This window comes from Dromiciops gliroides, chromosome 1, assembly GCF_019393635.1.
Source record: "Dromiciops gliroides isolate mDroGli1 chromosome 1, mDroGli1.pri, whole genome shotgun sequence".
Taxonomy (NCBI): domain Eukaryota; kingdom Metazoa; phylum Chordata; class Mammalia; order Microbiotheria; family Microbiotheriidae; genus Dromiciops; species Dromiciops gliroides.
In genome coordinates this window covers 56,430,727-56,453,253 of record NC_057861.1, presented here as the reverse complement: position 1 = coordinate 56,453,253, position 22,527 = coordinate 56,430,727, and the positions used below count along the sequence as shown (strand labels likewise).

The window sequence follows — 22,527 nt, the reverse complement described above, 5'->3', positions numbered from 1 at the left end:
TGAAAGAACTGTGAAAAATTAGAACAATGTGGTCTTGGTTTCCTTTAGATAAAAGAATTGCGACAGAGAGAAATTCTGGATCTTTTTAACATAGGAGTATATGTTATTGCTATCTCTTAACTAATAATTCATTTTTCCTTTTAAAAATTTGGACATATTTTACCATTTGTATTAGTTATTATTCCAGATGTTGAACCTGGTTTTGCTTGGGATTAATTGGGGGGGGGATTAATTTTTAATGCTTGCTTAATACTTGACAAGTAACAGTTTCTTTATAGATATTATTTTTCTGCCATAAAGTCAATAATTCTTTTTTAAAAAGAGGGAGAAAGAACTGTGAACTTAATCAAAGGCAATGCAACATACTTTTCATTTCCTGTTCATTTCTTTCTTTTTCTTTTTTTTTTTTAAAGTGAGGCAATTGGGGTTAAGTGACTTGCCCAGGGTCACACAGCTAGTAAGTGTTAAGTGTCTGAGGCCAGATTTGAACTCAGGTTCTCCAGGACTCCAGGGCCGGTGCTCTATCCACTGCGCCAACTGGCTGTCCCTCCTGTTCATTTCTGGGCTTGGATCCATATCTATTTGTAGTGTCTGTCCTAGCTATCTGTTAATTTGTCCATCTACTGGAATATCTTAAATTGGAGACATAGGTATCCTTCAATAACTGTTTTTTTCCTGGCATAGATAAAGCAAACTCTCCTGAATGATTATAAATCTTTGCAGTGTTTTGGGCTTGATGCAAGAAGCAAAATATGCCCTCTGGAAAGAGGTTTCTTTGAATGACTTTCCCATGTATAGGGAACCCTCTTCGACTTGGATCCTCTATACTGGATCCACCCATGAGAAAGCCAAACACCTCTGGTGAGCATTTATTTCCCTCTTATGCCCAACTTGGTCCTACTTAAATGACTTTGGGATAACTTTGCTTATTTGGGCCTCTTGCCAGGCTTTCTTTAAATTTGTTTTTCCTTCAGCATCTTTTCAGTGTTTTATGAGGCATTACAACTTAAGATATTCCACAATTCTCCAGTGAAGATTTCTCAAGTGACTTTATATCCCAAACTGGGGTTGCTCCTGATTGCCATAACTCTCAGAGAAATCAAGTGATTTCTGGCTAAGGTAGTTTCTCAGCTCTGTGGGTCTCCTCATTATGGCAACTGATTCTGATCCAGTAAACTTCTGTAAGAAATTATTTTAATTGATGCTTTCCTGTATCCTTTTCTCATTTTTGGCATTGATGGCATTTTTTTAAAATAGAATTTTATTTTCCAAAATATATGTAAAAACAAAATTTTAACATCAATATTTTTAAAACTTTGTGTTCCAATTTCTCTTCCCCCCTCCATTCCCACCCCCGACCCACAAGAACTCAACAATTCAAAATAAGTTACATATGAGTTGTCATGGAAAAATTCCCATATTAGCTAGTTGTGAGAGAAAACAATCAAAAAAAACATTTTAAAATAAGGTCAAGTGGAAGTTGTTAGAATTGCATGGCCTATCTTTTTCACCAGTAGATTTGCTACTTGGAGATGTATTCTTTGGCTATGGCAAGCTATGAAACAAAGACTAAAACAAAGTGGCAATCCAGTCCACTAAACCCGAGGAGGAGAGTGGACTGGATTGCCTTTGGCATACAGGCTATCCACTGTTTATTTCATAGTGTCATGTGATCCACCTACCATCCTTGTCAGTCATATTCTTCTCTGACACCCTTTCCGTCAGTTTTGTTTAATAACTCCTTATTCAAACCCACTGTGTGCCTCTCCATTTCCTTTGAGTAATACTCATTTTCTTTTTCACTTGGAGGGAAATGGAGAGGTATATGGTTGCTATGAGTGAGCCATGTGATCAACAAAGGTTTTGGGTATCTTCACAGTATTAGTACTAAGAAAATGAGGGATGTCCCAGCAGATTAGATGGACCTGCTCTGGTGAACTTATAGGAAGAGGTGGCTAAGAGTCACATAGGATGGGCAGATTCAGATATGTTGTCATCTGCATCATTGTAGCAAACAGCAACATTGGTGAAATCACAGGTCCAGTGGAGTAACTACCTTTCTCAACATGTGTGCCCTGCTGGCCCCCCCCCCTTTAAAAATTCTAGCTCTGGGGGGCGGAGCCAAGATGGTGGAGGAAAGACAGTGAGCTCTCGAACTCATGACACAACCACTCCAAAAACCATCCAAATAATGCCATAGGAAAATGTCTGGAGCAGCAAAACTCACAGAAGAATGTGCTGAAATCTTCTTCTAACCAAGAACAGTTTGGAAGGTCAGAAGGAGGGAGCTGCTGAGCTGATACAGGAGTCGAGCCAAACCCCACAGTCACCCTGACACAGATCCAGTCCCAGGAAGGCCTCACCAGAGAAGGAGACCCCCAGAGCCTCTGAATCAGCTGAAGCACCAGTGTCGTCTAGAACTAAGCTCACAGTCTGGTGAGAGGGCTGAGCCCTGGGCAGGGGGGAGACTACAGGGGTCTCTACTGGTGCTGAGGCAGAACTTGGGTTTTCCACCCCTGCTGAGAACCAGGAGGTAGGCTTGAGCAGCAGTGGCCCAGGTGAGGGAGGGGCACAGGCTAGTCAGAGCTAACAACCACAACACACAAAGCTGGTTGATTAGCTAGTTGGTCTGGGGTCATCTAAGGACCAGAGAACAGGCCAGGCAAGTGAAGAACCTGATCCTCCTTAAATCATACCACCTGGGACTTCTGAAGCTTGGGATACTGAAGCCTGGAAACAATGCCCCACTTTAAGGAGCTAAAAGTCAAGTAAAAGAAAGGCAGGATGAGCAGACAGAGAAAGGTGAGGACCATAGAAAGTTTCTTTAGTGACAAGGAAGATAGAGGTGCACCCTCAGAGGAAGATGTCAACATCAGGGCCCCTATATCTAAAGCTTCCAAGAAAAATACAAATTGGTCTCAGGCCATAGAGGTGCTCAAAAAGGACTTTGAAGATAAAGTTAGAGAGGTAGAGGAAAAAATGGAAAGAGAAATGAGGGTGATTCAGGAAAGACATGAGAAAAAAGTCAACAGCTTGAAAAGGCAACTGGAAAAGCTCTCTGATGAAAATAATTGCCTAAGAATGAGGATTGAACAAATGGAAGCCAGTGACTTTATGAGAAACCAAGACACAATAAGCAAATCCAAATAATAAAAAAATAGAGGGCAATGTGAAATATCTTCTGGGAAAAACTGCTGACCTGGAAAATAGGTCCAGGAGAGATAATTTGAAAATTATTGGTCTACCTGAAAACCATGATCAAGGAAAGAGCTTAGACATCATCTTCCAAGATATTCTCAGGGAAAATTGCCCTGAAATTCTAGAAGCAGAAGCTAAAATAGAAATTGAAAGAATTCACTGATCACCTCCAGAAAGAGATCCCAAAAGGAAAACTCCTAAGAATATTATAGCCAAATTCCAGAGCTCTCAGGTCAAGGAGAAAATATTGCAAGCTGCCAAAAAGAAAGAATTCAAGTACTGTGGAGTACCAGTCAGTATAGCACAAGATCTAGCAGCTTCTACATTAAAGGACCAGAGGTCATGGAATATGATATTCCAGAGGGCAAAGGAATTGGGGTTAGAACCAAGAATCACCTAGCCAGCAAAACTCAGCATAATCTTTCAGAGGAAAAAATGGGACTTTAATGAAAAAGAGGACTTTCAGGTATTTTGATGAAAAGATGTGAACTGAATGGCAAATTTGACTTTCAAATACAAAACCCTAAGAGAACTATAAAAAATTGGAGTTGGAGGACATACCTGAGGTCATACAGTGGGTGACTGTCTTGTGTCTGAGGCCAGGTTTTGGCTGGGATCCCCTTGGGTCCATGGGTGATGCTTTGTCCATTGTGTCACCTAGCTAGATGATGACATCTTTAGGGTTAAATTGAGGGGTGAGGGGAATGCACTGGGGGAGGAGGGCGGGCAGAGGTGAAATCCTACATGAAAGAAACAGAAAACAGTTTATGGAGTGGAGGGAAGAGATGGGAGAGGAGCAGGGCAGTAAATGAATTTTCCAATCATCAGAAAAGGTTCAAAGACCTTAAACTTATCAGAGCTGCCTCTAGGAGGGACTAACACACACACCCAACTGGGTGGAGTAATCTATTTAATCTGGGCAGTAAATGAGCCTAATACTCCTCAGAATTGGCTCAAAGACCTCAATCTCATTAGAATTGGCTCAAGGAAGGAATAATGTACACAGTCAATTGGGTGGAGTAATCTCTCTAACCCTGCAGGAAAATAGGAGGGGAAGGGGATAAAGAGAGAGGGGCAAAAGAAGGAAGGGCAGAGTAGGGGAGGGAACAGACAGAAGCAAATCCCTTTTGAAGAGTGATAGGATGAAAGAAGATGGATAATAGAATAAATATCATGGGGAAGGGAATAGCATGGAAGGGAAACAAAAAAAAATCCTAGCTCTGTATTTTGTTCGTTTGTTTGTTTTTGTGTGTTTTGTTGTTGTTGTTGTGGGGGGTTTTTTGGTAAGACAATTGGGGTTAAGTGACTTGCCCAGGGTCACACAGCTAGTAAGTGTTAAGTGTCTGAGGCCGGATTTGAACTCAGGTCCTCCTGACTCCAGGGCCGGTGCTCTATCCACTGCGCCACCTAGCTGCCCCCTCTGTATTTCATTTTGACATTTTCTGTAACAAGTTTAGTCCATGGTCTGATTGTGCATAGATGATTTAGGAATGACTTAAAGTTGTTTTCTCTTTATCATGTGAATTGCCTCTAAATACTTTTCTTGAAGAGAACATTCATGACATATAGATAGCAGGCTTTTGTGTGATCAACAAACTTTCAAATTTAGTTTCTTATTCCTGATTCATATTTCCCAACTTACTTTTGTTTTCCTCCTCTTTTTTCAACTTTAATTTTATGTTAATTAACTTAGAAGGACTTAGCAAGTTCTTTGTAGAATTTCTTTACTTCATCATCTGCAACAGATGTTGAACATTTTGCAAATGCTTCTGAGTGTGGCAAGATGAGGTTCTGATGTCTGGTAAAGTGACATATTTCTTTTACCTTCTATGCACTATAAAACTAACTTTTTCATGGAGAATCTGGGAACCGTGTTTTCTATTTAATTGTATGAACTTCCTTTGGTGTTCTTTCTTTTATGGAGAGAGCATCAAGATGAACATAATTCAGTTCCTCCTGTAGTATTATTATTTCTAAAAATATTCGAAAAAACCTCTAGAAACTCTGGTTCTCCTTTCTGCTATTGTCACTGCAGAAGCAGAAATGGCTTGCATAGGACTTTGTTTTTTTCTTTCTTCCACAGGTTGTGCTGTCCAAAGAATTTATCCCCAAGTGGCTGATGTATTGTTGATGAGCCTCTGTGGGCTTAACCAGGCTTCTTCTTAGAAAGCAGACCGTCTGTAGAAGAGTTTCTAGAAAACTCATGGTACCCGGATGCCACAGTTAGGCATTGGCATCTGACTTGGTGTAGGGGGACAGCATGTAGAGACAAAGGCACCAAGGGCAAGTCCTTTGGAGAATACCAACATTAAGGGTTTGGGAAGAAGATGAGGGGCCAAGGAAAGGGACAGAGATGGCTCTTATGTTGAATGCAGGAAGAAAGTATCTAGTAGGAGGGAGTAATCAGAAGTTGCAGAAATAATGCCCACAAAGGGGGTAACAGGTTGTTGTTTTATGTCCCCAGCACTTAGCACCACTCACATAATAAGCACATGGTAAATGCTGCTTGCTTAGGTTTGGTACTTAGGAGGTCACCGATGACGTTGGAGCAGAGTCCTTAGAGTGCGTGTGTAGATAATTGCATGTGGTTGAAAGATTCAGTAGAGATGACATGGAACAGCTTTCTCCAGGAGCTTAGCAGTGAAGGGGAGCTACTGATAGTATCTGGATAGGCTGGAGAGCTTAAGGGAAGGTTTTTCCATGTTGGAGGGACTTGATTTGATTGAGAGAAGACAGCAATACTTAGGAGGGATGCATTCTTGAAAGAAGCTGCAGCGGATGGGAACACTTAACTGTTTTCTTTAATTAGATTAAAGAAATGTGAATAGAGATTTCTGAGAGCTTAGTGTAAAAGCAACTATTCATTGCCCCTTCGTAGTCCTTGGAATGGAAACATACCACTGTTCCCTTCAGCTACTTACAGCCTAGGTATTGTACCAGTCACAAGCTGCCTGCCTGGGGTTGATTTGATCTTTGCCCCTTTGTTTTCTTTAACCATGTCCCCACGTATATGGTGATGGAGTACTGTGTGTGTGGGATGCAGGAGATGCTGGACAGCGTTCCAGAGAAAAGATTTCCAGTCTTTCAGGCTCACGGGTAAGTCTGATTTCAGTCCCTCTATTCCTCCTACCTCCATATCTTCAGTTGATAACATTTTCCTGAATTAGCTTGACTTTGGCCTATGTCAGCGAGGCCTCTTGAAGACCAAATCCCCAAGCAGCACACTCTGATCTGACTATACATAGTAGGAATAGGGAGTTCCTTCAAGCAAGACCATCTCTCCATTACTGTCCTGGGGCCAGGGCTCCATATATGTGTAAAATATATATTCTTTGTCTATTAGTATATCTTCTGTGGTTTTATAAGTAGTGAAGACTTTAGGATCCAAGCTTTTAATCCATTACTGTGGATTCTCCCAAGGCCTCTACTTGTGTCTATTTGTCCTCATATTCTGACTATGTTGCTTTTTATGTGATGTAGTGGAAAGAGCACTGGGATTCTGGACTGCTTAGAATCAGGACCCAAATTTGAGTCCTAGCTCTGCCACCAAATAGCTGTGTCTTAGGCAAGTCAGTTAAGCCTCAGTTTCCACATCTGTAAAATGAAGTGGCTTTACTATATGATTTCAGTTGTTCTACTCCTTACTGTATATGTGTTCTATCTCTGTCAAGGGATGGGGATAGAAATTATTGGCTTATTGAAGAGCCATCTCCCCTACCAAGTTTACCCCATGTACTAGCCTCTCTTGGTAGGGCAAAGAAAAACTTCATCCTGACAACAGATGGGACTTTCCTTCTCTGATGTTTCTTCATGTAGCTACAGTAATCCAGAATAAAAGGAGAGGCAGCTAGGTGGCGCAGTGGATAAAGCACTGGCCTTGGATTCAGGAGGACCTGAGTTCAAATCCAGCCTCAGACACTTGACACTAAAAACTAGCTGTGTGACCTTGGGCAAGTCACTTAACCCCAAATGCCTCACCAAAAAACCCAACAAAAACAAAAACAGAATAAAAGGAAATATTTCCATCAAGACCTTCAGCTCAGGCAGCAGCTCTTAGGGATTTAAGAGTCTTGCTGATGCAATGCCGACCTTTTGACTGGAGGAAAGGCACCAGAAGGATTCAACTTGGACACAAGATTATAGCACACACAGTTCCTTTGCTCTCCCCAACTTTGCTCCAGAGCCTACTGGATTACACTGGCCACATGTGTGCCCCTTTTCTCCTAATGGTCTTCTGCAACCTTGATCCTTGACATCCTTGGCCTTTAGCACAATTTGAAGGGGAAAACCACCAGTTTCCTTTAATTTTGTGCAGAAGCAAAGGAAGGTGATCATAGGCACATGGCTGGGGAGAAAGGGCAGTTGTTTGGGGGGAAATGTTAAAAGACAGGAGATACTTCCTTTTCTCCTCCTGGGGAACAAAAGCCTGTTGACTTGTAGTCCTACTTCTGCATTCTCTGGGGCTATCAACCAAGCCTTCGTCCAGGATTCTGACTTCTGGGAAATGAAGTCCTGAAAGAGTTGAAGCAAACACAGCCTTTCCAAGCATGACCAGTCCTGCCTGTTTCTGTCTTGGTTCAAGAAATTGATGGTTGATGTAGGACTAACACTAACCTGCCCTCCAGGAAAGCCTCCTGTTCTGTAGTTTACAGCAGCATCCCCAACACTGGCCCCTCCCTGGTACCGTCCTATTCCTCTGACAAGGGAGTTGGTGAAGTTTTGAGGCAACTTGCTGTGACTCACTGTGGGAAGCTGGACTAGAGCCACCTGAGTTTCTTCAGAGCCCCTTGACAGGTGAATCATGTCCTTAGGTTTTGCCAGGGAAGTGCTGGCTGAGCTATGGAGAAAACTTTGGCCCCTAGAAAGTCAGTGTGCCCAAGGAGAAAATGGCCAACAGTGGAATTTGCATTCCCAAGAAATTATCAACCATAGAACCTAGGCCAGTTTTATTCACTACAGCCCTTTTTTGTTTTTTACTATAACCCTACTTAATTTATTGCTGGTCCTTAGAACCCTAAGTGACTAAACTAATGTTTATATTCATTCTCTCTCTCTCTCTCTCTCTCTCTCATACTTTTCTAGTGTCCTTAAGTTATACAAGGAGAGGATAGTAACCAAGCCATGGGGCTTGCAGTTAGGCAGAATCCTTTAAGCATATTTGGCATAGAAGGGGGAATGGAGGTGCTTAAATATTTAGATTTTATTTTCCTTTGTACTTACCAGAGCCAAAGTTGAAAGTAGCAAAATGAGTATGTACCATTTAAATTTTTTTTTAATGAGCAAAGCAATATTAGCCTAGCCTCCTCCTACCACTCATTTTATAGCCATCTAGTGTGGGCACTAGAAATTCTAGGGCTATAGGACATAGAACATCAGAGCTGAGAAGGATCTTCCAGATCATCAGGGTCAGTCCCCTCATTCAGCGAGAGCTTATAGATTTGTAGAATTTTTAAACTGAAAGAAACCTTAAAGTTCTGTCAGTCCAAGCCCTTCATTTTACAGCTAAAGAATCTGAGGGACTTACCTAAGGTCACACAGAGAGTTAGTTGCAGAAGTAGGACTAAAACCTAAGTCTCTTAATTCACAGTCCATGAGCATTTGCTATCTTAAGGTGGCCCAGCTGATTTTCATCAAAGCCAAGCTTGGGAACCAAATGGGTCTGTTCAACCTTGATCTGAATGGATGTCATTTCCCTGATGCCCTTGTATTCTTTCTGTGCTTTGCATTCTCTGCAGGTACTTTTGCCAGCTTATAGATGGGTTAGAATATTTGCATAGCCAAGGAATTGTCCACAAAGATATAAAACCAGGGAATCTGCTGCTTACAACCAACGGGACGCTAAAAATATCTGACTTAGGAGTAGCAGAGGTAAGAGAGTGCTCACTCATGCGTGTGCATGTGTGTGCGTGTGTGTGTGTGTGTGTGTGTGTGTGTGTGTGTGCATGCACGCGCGTGTTTCTTTTTGACCTGCTGCCCCCAGAACTATCTTCATTGAAAGTGGCCCTTTTCTTCTGACATTTGTAAATGTGGTATAGCAGGACCATGTTAATTTGTAAGGAACTGATTTCTTCTTTTGCTTTTCTGGTATAGGCATTGCATCCTTTCGCAGAAGATGATACATGCAGAACGAGCCAAGGGTCACCAGCATTCCAGCCACCAGAAATAGCCAATGGCTTAGACACCTTTTCAGGCTTTAAAGTGGACATTTGGTCAGCTGGGGTCACACTGTAAGTGACTAAGTTCCCATCATCCAAATAGCAGAAGTTTTCCAACAGGGGCTGCATGATAGCCTTCAAGGAATGCTGTTAGAGGGGTTTCCTGCACTGAGAAGGTGGATCACATGCCCTTGGAGGGTCCTTTCAGCCCAGATGTTGAGTTCAGGAACCCGTCAAGCTGTTTCTGTTAGGAAAATTGACAGGCAATGATCTCTCAACTTTGTGCCTCAGAGGAGGTTGGTAGGGCTGGGTGGAATACCTTCAGGAGTGTGTTCTGGGAGATCTCATGGACTGTGAGGAGCTAGATTTAGAATGTTAAATTAATAGTGCTTTTCAAATATAGAGGCTAAAGAACCTTAGAAATCAAGTTCAGTTGCTTAACAAAAGCCAAATTGAGGCCCAAAAAAGGCGAAGGGACATACTTGCCCAAGGTAACCCTGCACACTTTTGGGAGAAGGTGGGATTTTGCTGATGAAGGGACAAGGGTCCCTTTTGTAAGGTGTTATATTCAAAGGACAGCTACACTGTATCAGGCCTTTATATCAGCTGCCCCCACCTCTTCCCCAGGCACTTGATCCCCAGGCTCAGCTAGTGTAAGTCGAAGGTGTCCAGTTTACTGGCTTGTTTATAGAATGCTGGTGATGCATGTGGGCCTGGAAGCCTAAAATGGTCTATTGAGAGTGCCCTAGTTTGCCTTCATCCTCCCCAGCCAGCACAAGTAAAACAATTAGAGCAGCCTTATCGATGTATCACTCCCAGCTGAGAAACCAGCTCCTACTTATGCTTATCAAGACAACGAACCACACATCTCTCACTGTTTAATATGTCTGTAGCCCAAAAACCTTGGCTGCTTTATTCACTAACTCAGATGGTGACAGCAACTTGTTAAACTGTGATCACTGGGAACTTGAGGTTCATTTATACAAGGGCTGAATTAAGGAATCAGATAAGGCACTAAGGTGTGAAATGAGGCATCATAGGAACCCAGATTTAGAGCCAGAAGGAATCTTAGAAATCATCCCTCCTCCTACACAAAAGGGAACATAACTTTCTTTTTTTTGTGTGTGTGTGTTTTTGGTTTTTTGGAACATAACTTTCTTAAGGTCATAGCTAGGTCCTTTGCCTTTAAGTCTTGTTCCCTTTTCCACTGTACCCAAGGAGATTGTCCACACTAGTGTGTTACCTTCCGAATTGTCCCCTTGAAGGCCTCAAACTGTGATTCAGCCACATCTAGGAATTGTGGCTTCTCAGAGTTGTGTATGGGATATTGTGAGAGAACCGAGTGACAGTTCTTATTGTTTGGTTGTTCGTTCGTGTTGGACTCTACATGACCCCACAGATCATAGCACACCAACACTGTCCGTGGGATTTTCTTGGCAAAGATACCGAATCTTTGCTACTGAAACTATTGGTGTCGTTTAACATTTCCTTCTCCAGTGGATTAAGGCAGACTTGCCCAGGGTCACACAGGTAGTAAATGTTGGAGGCCAGGTTTGAACTTGGATTTTCCTGATTCCAGGTCCAGTGTTCTATCCACTGAGCCACCTACCTACCCTCTGACATTTCTAGAAACTATTCATAACTGAATCCAGGAGAGTACTGTGATAGAAACAAAGTTATGAGGAATAAACATAGATTAAATTTAGAGAGTGGGAACTGCACCCTCATGAACTCACCTTACACTGCCTGTGTATTCCCAAGGGTTAAAAACATTGAGGTATTCTTTCAACAAGTGTTATTGTTCAAAGTACTATGCTTTGTTCAGTCAGAAATTAGTATAGGAATGAGACATAATTCTTAACCTCTTAGAAGTTTTAATATAATGCATGTATGGATACATACATATAAACAAATAAGTATACATTGTAACATGTAATCTGTGTGTGTGTGTGTATATAAAATTTATATTTAAATGCATAGGGGGAATGCAAGTGCTATGAGACTAGATTAGGAAGAAGTTTATTCTGCCTGGTGTGAATCAAGGAATGCTTCATTGATGAATGGCTAGACTTTTAGCAAGTAGTTAGGGGTAGCATTCAAGGTAGGAGAAACAGATGTCCAATCCAACATGTATTTATTAAGTATCTACAGTATACAAGGCTTTGGAGGAGCAATATGTAAACAGATAATGAAATCTCCACTCCTTTATGCAGGGAGCTAATAACTAGGCTCTCCATTGGAGGTAATACATAAACTGAGTCTTGAAGGAAGCCAGGGGATTTAAAGATGGAGGTGAGCAGGAAATGCAGCCCAGACCCCACTTGCCAAGGCACAGGACCAGCAAGATGGATTACAGATTTTATGGGATGGCTAGTGTGCCCATTTGACTGGAACATAGAATGAATAAAATGGAAGAATTCAAATTGAGTTTTGAAAGGTAGACCTGACCCATATTGTAAAGGGCTTTAAATGCCAAGCAAAGGAGTTTATATTTTATTTTAGAGGTATTAGGGATCTGTTGAAGGTTCTTGAGCATGAAAGTGACATCATCACATCTGTGTTTTATAATAGAAAGACTCTTTTGGAAGCTCTGTGGTGAATGGATTGGAGAGAGGAGAGTCTAGGAGCTAGGGAACTCCTAGTAGCCTGTTGTAATAGTGTAGGTGTAGGAAATAAGGACTTGAACTGAGTTGATAACCTTGTGAGTAGAGAAAAGGTGATGGATGTGTTGGGAAAATATGACACATATTTGGTTTGATGGCAGCTGCTATAGCTTGTCTCATGAGAGAGGAAGTAATATGAGATAAGACTGGAGAGGTTGGGTTAGGGTTATTTATTGGGGACCTTGAATGCAGGTCTAAAATGTCTCTCAACTTTATTTGATAAGTATTGGGAAGTCATTGAAGTCTGTGTTGTGGAATTATTCGTTTAGAACTATGTACAGTTGTATTAGCAAAATGAAGGAGTCAGGGCAGTGTAAGGTGGATTGGGTTAGGAGAGAAAGAACCTAGGGGGAGATCCTTTCAAGAAGTATGGCGATAGTGTAGTTGAGAATACCTACCATAAGAGGCTATGTCCAAGAGCCGGAACAAGTATGACTTTTGTTTGGGTTCATTGAGGGGAACAACCACATAAATGGAACCATGAATCATACCACAGAAGTAACGAGGACCTGAATTAGAGGTGGGAGCAGGACCAGTGAACTGGGCACTGATGATGAGCAAAATAATAGCAGCTGGCATTTACATAGCACTTTAAGGCTTGCAAAGTGCTTTACAATGTCCTTGCAAATATTTTATCCTTATAGTAACTCTGGGAGAATGTTGCTATTTTTAGTCCCATTTTACAGATTAGGGAACTGAGGCAGAGGGAGATTGAATGACCTGCCCAGGGTCACACAACTAGAGTGTGGCTAGAGGCTAGATTTTCACTTAGGTCTTCCTGACTGTACCACTTAGCCACTCATGCAAACAATATTGTAGCAACAAGGTAGACATTTGGTTAGAGAAAATGCCAGAGAGGTGAGTGGGGACAGGAGTTCTTAACATAAAATCTGTGAATTTTTTTGATAGCTGTATTTTGTTACTTTTGGTTTCTTTTGAAGCCCTTTGTGTTTTACATTATGAATTTAAAAACATTATTCCAAGAAAGCGGGACTCCAAGAGGGGGTCCAAGGACACTGAAAATATTAATAACCTTTGGATATCCTAGGGTAGTGAAAGGAGTGTACTTGGATCTCACCTGCAAACTCATGTTTTTCTCCCTCTCTTTTCTTCCAACTCAAGATACAACATTACAACAGGTCTTTACCCCTTTGAAGGGGACAACATCTATAAATTATTTGAAAACATCGGGAAAGGAGACTACACGATTCCAGGGGATTGTGGTCCTCCACTCTCTGACCTGCTGAAAGGTAAGGAGGCCTGAGATAATGGTGGTTTGGGACTCCTGGGATTATTCTTACCATATTAGCCTTTGACTATACTTTGAGTGAAGCAACTCTGGGAGTGAAGAAACTGACTTTTCCACTTGGCCACTTTGTTCAGAAGCCTTCTTCCAGGGCCTCATTGTGATGTGGCAGTGACCCAGGATTCTCAAAGGCTAGGCCAAGGGGAGTGCAAATTCTGGCTTTGAGGATGGGCCTTGTGACATATTGTGGTTCTGTGGCCTAAGAACAAGGCTAGAGAAGAGTGGAAGGACACAGCAGAAGAATGTTGGCTGCTACATATGCTTTTAGCTATAGTAACTTGGGAAGGCTGCTCACCAAGGCATAGTGTGAGTACTCACACCAACAAAGCCAGAGAGCCTTGTAATAAGTAATGTTTGTCACTGATGCTCAGACATTCAAAAAATGAGGGAACTGTCCTGGAAATTTGAGAAGAACAAACAGGCAGGGAACATGAATAGCTCTTTATAAATTCCTCTACTTTTCCAGGGCTTCTGCCTGAAATGGTGCCAAGAGTTACCAATCCAGTTCATTCAGTTTCTACCGCCTTCTTGCTGTGACAGGACTTTCTATTTCAGCTTGCACTGAGCTCAGCACACCCAACTGTTTTTAGTCCTTTGTTCTCCTCTTATCACAAATACACCCAAATGATAGGTGCCCTTTTATCAAATCCCAGAAAGCACAAGTGCTTTCTTTGGTTACTTCAGAAATCCCTAAAGGTCTCTAGAGAAGAATTTATGCAGAGAATTCGTTTAGGGTCATCTAGAAACTTTTCTAGAGACGTTGCATTCCTGCTGACAGGCATTCTCTAGGTCACCTTCTTTGAGACTGGAGGACATTTCTAGCCTTGCATGTCACTTATGTCATGCAGGCAGCTAGACTTAAGCTGGGGGTTTCATTGGCCTCTTAGGGGGATCGCATAAGGCAAAAGTAAGGGCTTTTCAAACGGTCCAGTCAGAATGAGGAGAGTTAGGAGAGTAAAGAATTGGAAAAGAGCAGGAAGAGCTCTACTAGCACATATTCACTCAGTGATGTTGGACAGATCTCTTCCCTTCCCATAACATTAGTTTCCTTCTCTGGCTATGTCATATTTAGAAAGAACATGAAAAGACTAAAAACCATGCCCTCCAAGGACCATTTGATTTTTGGTGTTTGTTTGTTTGTTTGTTTGTTTTGTTGTTGTTTTAAATTTTTTTTAGTGAGGCAATAGGGGTTAAGTGACTTGCCCAGGGTCACAGAGCTAGTAAGTGTTAAGTGTCTGAGGCCGGATGTGAACTCAGGTACTCCTGACTCCAGGGCCGGTGCTCTATCCACTGCGCCACCTAGCTGCCCCTCCAAGGACCATTTGAAGTGCCTTGGGTGGTTAACCTGAAAGGGGTGAGGGTGGGGGCAGGAATGAGCATCTTCAGGTATTTGTAGGGCTGTGTTGTAGAAGGGGATTTAGTCTTGTTTCCTTAACTCTAGAACAAAGGGGTTAGACATGCAGCCTGCTAGGATCAGGTTCAAATGTAATCAGGAAATGAAGAAGAAAAAATACTGTAGAACCTAGATGATGGTATATGTGGTTTTCTATTTGAGTTTGACACCCCTGCCCTAGAGGACAGAACCAGAAGCAGGGGGTGGAAGTTGTAGAAAGAAGATTTGGGGTTGAGGCAAAAAACAACTTCTTTTAGCCATCCAAACTCTCCTTGTTTCTGTGATTTAGCATTCTGCCGAGTGAAAGGGACACTCTCAGGAGGGAGAAAGAGAAGGACAAGCCTGGGTCTGACCGTGGGTCAGACACGGTGCTGAGTGCTTTACAAATATATTTTCACTCGGTCTCTACAAAAACCCTGTGATAATGGATGGTATTATTATCATCCCCTTATTAACAGTTGAAATAACAGAGGTTAATGATTTTAAGTGACTCACCCAAGGTCACACGCTAGTGTCTTCGGCAGGATTTGAATTCAAGCCTTCTTTACTCCAGCCCCGGTGCTCTATGCATTGCACTACCTAGCTGATGTGGCACTTTCCCCATAACAAGGTTTTAAAGCAAGGCTGGTTGACTGCTTCTTGGGGCTGTTCCAGACAGAGATCCCTTTCCAAATGAGGTGGTCCCCTGGGGTCCCTGCCCTCTCTGTAACTCTGTGCGAGATCTGGTCTCACCTCAAAGCTCTGGTTGGGAAACAGTGGCACAAATGCTGGTTCCTTGAAGAGTAGTGACTTTTGGGGGCAACTAGGTGGCACAGTAGATAGAGCACCGGCCCTGGATTCAGGAGGACCTGAGTTCAACTGGACAAGTCACTTAACCCTCATTGCCCCACCAAAAAAAAAAGAAGACTAGTGACTTTTTCTCAGTCTAGACCCCCTACTTTGATTGTATTGTTCAGCCCTCACTTTGAATATTTTGCTCATTGTAGACTCTTTATTTCAATTCTCTGATTTAATATAATAAACGTTGAATTTGGCCTATCAGGGTCATGCTCCATGGCAGGCTTCAGTTAAACAAGAATTGTTACCTTTTTTTTTTTTGTCCTTAATATTCATCATCAACCTCAGATCATTCTGGGCTTTCATGCTTCTGACCCTAATCTTATAGGTCTGTACTAGTCTTTTAGTACTTATTGCTCCTGACCTGCCCTTAATTTTATCTTCTGTGCCCACCTTTTGAAAATCTAAGTTGGGTGATGAGTTGTCAGTGTGTCTCCATCAGTTTCTTTAGGTAGTTCTCCCTTTTGTTCTTCACTGGAGTCATTTGTGTCTTCAGAGTATCATTCTTGAGAACTTTCCCTTTCTTTCGGCCGTGTTTCCCATGTAGACATTTGAAGGAGAAAGCCTTTCTCTCTCCCCACAGGTAGGTTTCTTTCCAACTAAGCTCAGCTTTCCTACTCCTCTCTATCATAGGCACTCTTAAATGTAATGGTCACTTTCCCCCAGATGCCCATTATTTCAGCTTCAGCAAAAGAGTTCCTGCTTATTGGGCAAAAGCGTGAGTTCAGAGAAGCATCTCTCCCCATGATTCCTCCTCCTTCTGAAAAAAGGCATTCTATTATCCTCTTGCATAGCGTAACTTTATTATCCCAGATGTTTGCATGCTATTGAGAAGAGAAATGAGGAGTAGTCAGACTTAGAATTTGTTTGTTTGGGAGGAAGGGGTTCTTTTCACAATATTTCACACTTTCTCTTTTTTTCTTTTCTTTTCTTTTTTTTTTTTTTGGCGAGGCAATTGGGGTTACGTGACTTATCCAGGGTCACACAGCTAGTAAGTGTCAAGTGTCTGAAGCCAGATTTGAACTCCTGACTCCTGGGCCAGTGCTCTATCCATTGTACCACCTAACTGCCCCCACTCTTTTTCTAAAGATCAAGGAAAAGTTGTTTTTTAATTTGGTACCTGCTAAGCCAAGAGGATTCTTATGCATTTAAGGTGTTTTTTTCTTACACTCTACTCAGTTTTCTCCAGTAGTTCTTTAAGATTTTGTCTGGATGTCACAGGATGCATCGGGGATGTTTGGGGTGTGGGGTGGGAATGAACTACTTGAATCAATCCTAGTTAAGGAGATACCCTCCTAACCCACCCCCCATCCCTGCCCCCACTTTGTCTTGATGAATGGTTCAGATGTTAGCCCAAGTCGTCCTTGGACTCAAATGATTCTCCACTCAGAGCTAATTTAGGCAACCCCTGGAAGCAGGACTCTTTTGAAGGTTCACTTGCTTTGGTTCTCTTCTTGATAGGCTCTCCTGCTAGGGTTAGGGACCATGTGTTTGATAAATATTTGACTGTGCTTTGTGTTTGGGCAGTTTCCATGATACACAAGACAAGGCTTTCCCCTCAACAAGTAAGAGTTGTGAGACATGTACATGGAGAAATGTACGTGAAATGCCAAAGAGAAATAGAAAGTTAGAATAATAATAATAATAATAATAATAATAATAGCTGACATTTAGACAGTGCTTTAAAATTTGCAAAAGATTTTGCTTATGTCAACTAATTCGAAGCCTCACCAAAACCCTATGAGGGGGCAGCTAGGTGGTGCAGTGGATAGAGCACCGGCCCTGAATTCAGGAGGACCTGAGTTCAAATCTGGCCTCAGACACTTGACACTTACTGGCTATGTGATCCTGGGCAAGTCACTTACCCCAATTGCCTCACCCCAAAACAAAAAAATAAAACAGGAAACAGAATCCAACAATATGTTGTTCACAAGAAACAAACTTGTAACATAAAACTTGCACAATTAAAATAAGGGGTTGGAGCACAACCTTTGGAAAAAACAAACAAGCAAAAACCCTATGAGGTAGGTGCTACAAGGACTGTTATTCCCATTTTATAGATAAGGAAACTCAGACTCAGGTGACTTATCCAGGGTCACCTAGCTCCTAAGGGTCAGAGATGGAATGGAAACCCCGATCTTCCTGATTCAAGTCTAATACTATGTTATATCACTTTGCCTCTTATCATGCTGTGAGGTCAGATGAAGAACAGAAAAGGAGGTCAGGGGATTGGGTCTGAGAAAGCTCGGAGAAAGAGGTACATTTATTTAAAAAGCGACTTTAAGGATGTCAATTGCAACCATCAGCAGTTGGGAGAAGGTATTGCGGGACTAGAGAACAGCCGAGGCTCTTGTGTAGAGTGGGAAAGACACCAGAGAATTAAAGGACCTGAGTTTGCCTCCTCACTATTCTGCTTCTAGTTGGGTGATTGGGTGAGTCATGTAACTTCCCTAAGGGGTCTGACTAGGTGATTCTGAACCCTGTAACATACAACTCTGGGGACAGCAGATAATTTAGTGTGGCTGGAATTAGAGCAAATGTGGTGAGTGCAAAATAGTGGGAGATCCAAGTCTGGATTTCTAAAGTGGAACCAGATTGTGGAGAAAGGCTCCTTATTCCTAGGGAAAGAATATTTTGCTTTTCAGGCCTTAAAATATAGTTTTGAGCAAGGAATTGGGATCTATCCAAACTAAATCCAGGGCTTAATTGTGTACTTCTGGGCTTAGTAGCCCGGAGGTCAGCAGGTTTAGGCTTGGCCCTGCAGGTGTTTTGACCTAATCCTTTCTCTGTTGCATGTCCAGAGTGGTGCAGTAGGTGGTGCTCTCTGCACTTAGTATCTGTCTACTCCCCAGCATTTCCCAGAAGGATATTCTGCCTGTGACAGATGGTTCTTTTCCTCTCATGGTTTAGCTGTGCTTTTATAAACTGACCTCCCTCATCCCCAACATGCCTAGCCACCAAGTGGTTAATTCAATACCTTTTCAGGTTCTTGGCAAAAAGTTTCTAGTTTTTCCTTTGGCAAGCTAGAACAACTTCATAAATAGTTGCCTGAGCCTCTGCCAGAAATAGCTCTGTGCTGGGTTATGGACCAAAAACATTTCCTGGCAGAGAGAAGAATATCATTAAGTCTCTGAGATAAGGCCATTTTCATAGTCCATATAGCATCAGTAATGAGTGTACATAATTTGTGGGAGCATTTTTGCCTGAACATGGAAATTGTTTATAGTCCGCTTGAATATGTGTCAATTGGATAGATACTCAAAAGCAAAAATTTGTTCGTTTTTGTACTTAGCACTGAGGAGATCCAAAATTAGAGAAAATGTAGTGCATGTGCTCTCCAAGGTTTCAATGTAGTAGTAGAAGAGATAAGATGTGTAATACAAATTGTCGATGCACAAGGAAACTAGAAAATTCTTTGAGATCAAATGAAGAAGACATTTCTGACTTGGAGCATCTAGGAAGTTTTCAAGGCAGAAGTGGTATTTGATATGGCCCTTGAAGGTTGGGTGGGATGACAAAAGAACGAATTGGGGGAAAGTGAATTCCAGGCCTTGGAAACAGCTGAACAGATGTAATAAAGTTCAGGATGTGGTTAAGAGAAGGTGTGAAATGCAGCTTTGCTGAAGCATAGAGTTAAAGGGCAATAGTAGAAGCTAAAGCTAGAAATATAGGTTGGACCTAGGTTGTAGAGAGATTAAGAGTTTGGACTGATTTGGGATGCGTCAGGGAGCTATTGAGGGTCCTGGAGCGTAGAGTGAGTAGAATTATATCTGTGCAGTAGGTGGATCAATATGAAAGTGGTGTGTAACATGGATCAGGGCTAGGAGACTACATAGGCTATTTGTGTGAGTGGGTTAGGGACTAATTTTGGGTGGCGGAAGTACAATTGGTAAGAAGGGGGTGGGTTCCATGGAGGAGAAAAGGAGCCAAAGATGATCTTGAGCTTTTAGAAGAAGCTGAGGACTGACTAGGAGATGCAGGAGATACAGAATGCCTTTGTCTGTTAGCAATTCTTGTGGGACGACTAGTAAAAGGTGCTGAATTGCTGAATGCTAGGGGTAGAGAGGAGTATTGAATTGGATTGAGTAAGATCTCCTCACCCATATGGGGGGAGGGGCCTCTTAAAAAAAAATCCTTAAGAGTAACACAAAATGATGACTTGTCACTCTTACCAATTATCTGTTAGCTGAAACCTAATTATTGCTTGGAGAATAAACGTGTCAGCCTAGAAATTTTGTGCTGGGCCTATATAGCATGTGGAGGCATGTCTACACAAAGGATAGTCGTTCTTGACCCAACTTAGAATTAGGAGTGTTTGTATTTTGCTTGTTTTGACCTATCTTTCTTAGTGTTTTATCTAGTGTTGCTTAGTTTCTTAGTGATTACCTAGTGGTTTAGCTGCTGCTAAAGGAAATGGCAGGATTTTCTCCTTTCTCCTTGGTTCTCTTGCTACCTCTTTTGATCTTTCCCACTTAATGGTCTACCTTCTTGTTGGGTTGTTATTCCAGAACACTTGGCAGGCCCTCCAAAATTAAAGACCTATTTCCAAGATACTTTAGAAACAATTTTATATGTCCTCTGCATGCTAATGGATTGAGCTCAACCCCCACTTCAATAGACAAAGCTGGTTCTTAGCAAATTAAACTTAGGTTTCCAGTATTCCTGCCCACAGTTCTACTGGACAATGAAATTGAATTCAAGAAATCTCTAGCCCTTAATGGTGGTACCCTTGCCCCCTAAGCCCCAGCTCTGAGATATAGAGGGGCCCCCTTCCATGCCGGCTAAGTGGAGCTCGTGCTTCTCTTTACTAGGGCTTTTGCTAGAAGTTCCCTGGCATGACAAGGAAGTTTGGCTCCCCTCTTCTGGCAGTGTTGTGGGCAGTGGGGCCCCAGTCCAGTTTCCTAGGAAAATTTTCAGTGATGCTTTTAAAAGCTTTTTTGTTTTGTTATTTACTTCTCTCTTTGCACTCTTTCCACTACTCCTCCCTCTCTCTACTTCTCTCTCTGTCCCCCCTTCATATTTCCTTTCATCGCATGCTCTATTTTTCATTTTTTTAAAGACTCTCTTCCCCTCTCTTCTATTTGTAAAGTCCTACTGCCTGGTTCCTCTTGAGGAGATGAGCTGTGGATGTGTATTTATTTAAAAAAAAAAGTAAAATGTTCTGTGGTTAAAGGGGCTGAGGGGGTTAGTAACTCATCCTACCCCTGTTGAGAAGAGAAAGGAAAAGCACTTCTCTCTCTCTCTCTCTCTCTCTCTCTCTCTCTCTCTCTCTCTCTCTCACACACACACACACACACACACCTTTTTTGGGGGGGCAAGATGATCTGGGCTAAGGGACTTATACTCAGGGTCACACAGCTAATAAGTGTCAAGTGTCTGAGGCTGGATTTGAATTTGGTTTTCTGACTCCAGGGCTGGTGCTCTATCCATTGCGTTATTCCCTCCCCCCCTTAAAGATGAGGTAGCTTCAAGAACCTCATCAGAGATGGCCTGGTAAAGTTAGATAAAGCTTGGAATTGTTCTTGAAACCTGATAAAAATAATATCAGAATGGAACAGAGAGCTGCAATCATCAACATTTCTGGTGCCTAACTTGGGGGGCATGTCTAGTGTATTTTTCTTTTAAAAACTCACAGTTGAGTCAAATTCCTTTAGGAGCACCTCAGGCTAGGAGGGGGATTAGTCTTCTGTTAGGACAGAACTCTGAAATAGTTATCTTTACACCAAAAAAACCCTCAGTCTCTCTCCTTTAGCCCCCATATCTCTCCCAGAATTCCTCAGGGTGTAAAGGGGTACTCTACTGAATACTAAAGACATAGTCTGCTATGTTGTTATGGCGAGGCTCAGGGACACTGGCTTTTCAAAGGCCATGACAGTGGAGTGCAATCGGTGCTTAGTCCTCTGATGTTGGAAAGACTTTGAATATGGCTGCAGTGATGGGCCAGAGAGGTTCATCACAAACTGATAACAGGGCAATGACTTTGTGAGCCATAACAACTATTAGTTTGTCTGCTGAGTTGTAGAGGGGCCATGAGCTGCATCACTGGAAAGAATAACCACTCTGGAGAACCAAATAGAGAGAACTCAGCACAACACAGCTGAAAGAATCCTGGGTCTGGAATCAAAACCTGCGTTTGAGTATTGGTTTTGCTGTTATCCAGTTATATGAGCCGGGAAAGCCACTGTAATTCATTAAGAAATCATTGGTTAAGTATGTAGCACATACTATATTTAATATTTACTTACATGTATACACAATGTTCGTCCCATATCCCCACCCGGTAGAACATAAGCCCTTTGAGGGCAGAGACCCTTTTATTTCTATTTGATACTCTGGCCCCAGGACAGTGCCCAGTAACTCAAGGTACCTCAATGCTTTAAAGAGAACAGAGTATTTTCTTCCACCAGTTCTCCAAAGTCTGTCACAAGTGATAACAGAGTCAGCCTACAGACCCCACTTTCCCACGGACTCTCTGGAGCGCTTGCCACCAGACTCCATTCCTTCTCAGTTCTGTCTCTGCTCCCTGGCGGTGAGCTCCCCTCCACTAATGTCTCATGAGTGGTATTTGAATTTCATGGAGTTGTTTAAACTCTTGCCAGGAAGTTAAAATATTGTGCTCAGTTGGTCCCTGTAACTTTCCCTTTTAATCCTCAGTGCCACTAAAAAACTTCAACTTTGGAAAGTGCATCTCCTTGCTTTGCTTCTAAAATCGTTTTACATTGTCTGAGAACAATGCCTTCCCTCTCCGCACCAGAGCTATACATAGCTGGTGCTATTAATCTCTCATAAAATTCAAAATTGCTTCCTTCTCTTTACCCAGCTTCTCTGCCATGTCTTCAATAGTTGCTTTGTAGGCATAACTGATTTCTCAGCTCTTGTGGAGCCCCCACCCCCAAGGTAGTCAGACAGATTGGAAGTGGGGGAGCAAGTATATCCCCTTTGATGGAGGCTTGGAGAGAGGGCCAGGTCCGAGAA

The 22,527-nt window shown here is 42.2% G+C and overlaps 1 protein-coding gene across 3 annotated transcripts in view; it reads left to right on the top strand.

The window, feature by feature from the left end:
• STK11 (serine/threonine kinase 11) overlaps positions 1-22,527 on the top strand; it is a 180,781-nt gene that overhangs the window by 76,173 nt on the left and 82,081 nt on the right. For all 3 annotated transcript variants that reach the window (XM_043990731.1, XM_043990804.1, XM_043990650.1), the window contains exons 3-6: positions 6,205-6,294; positions 8,934-9,066; positions 9,289-9,425; positions 13,139-13,266. In XM_043990731.1, the coding sequence (XP_043846666.1) occupies positions 6,205-6,294; positions 8,934-9,066; positions 9,289-9,425; positions 13,139-13,266 (488 nt within the window). The remainder of the gene's footprint in view (positions 1-6,204; positions 6,295-8,933; positions 9,067-9,288; positions 9,426-13,138; positions 13,267-22,527) is intronic.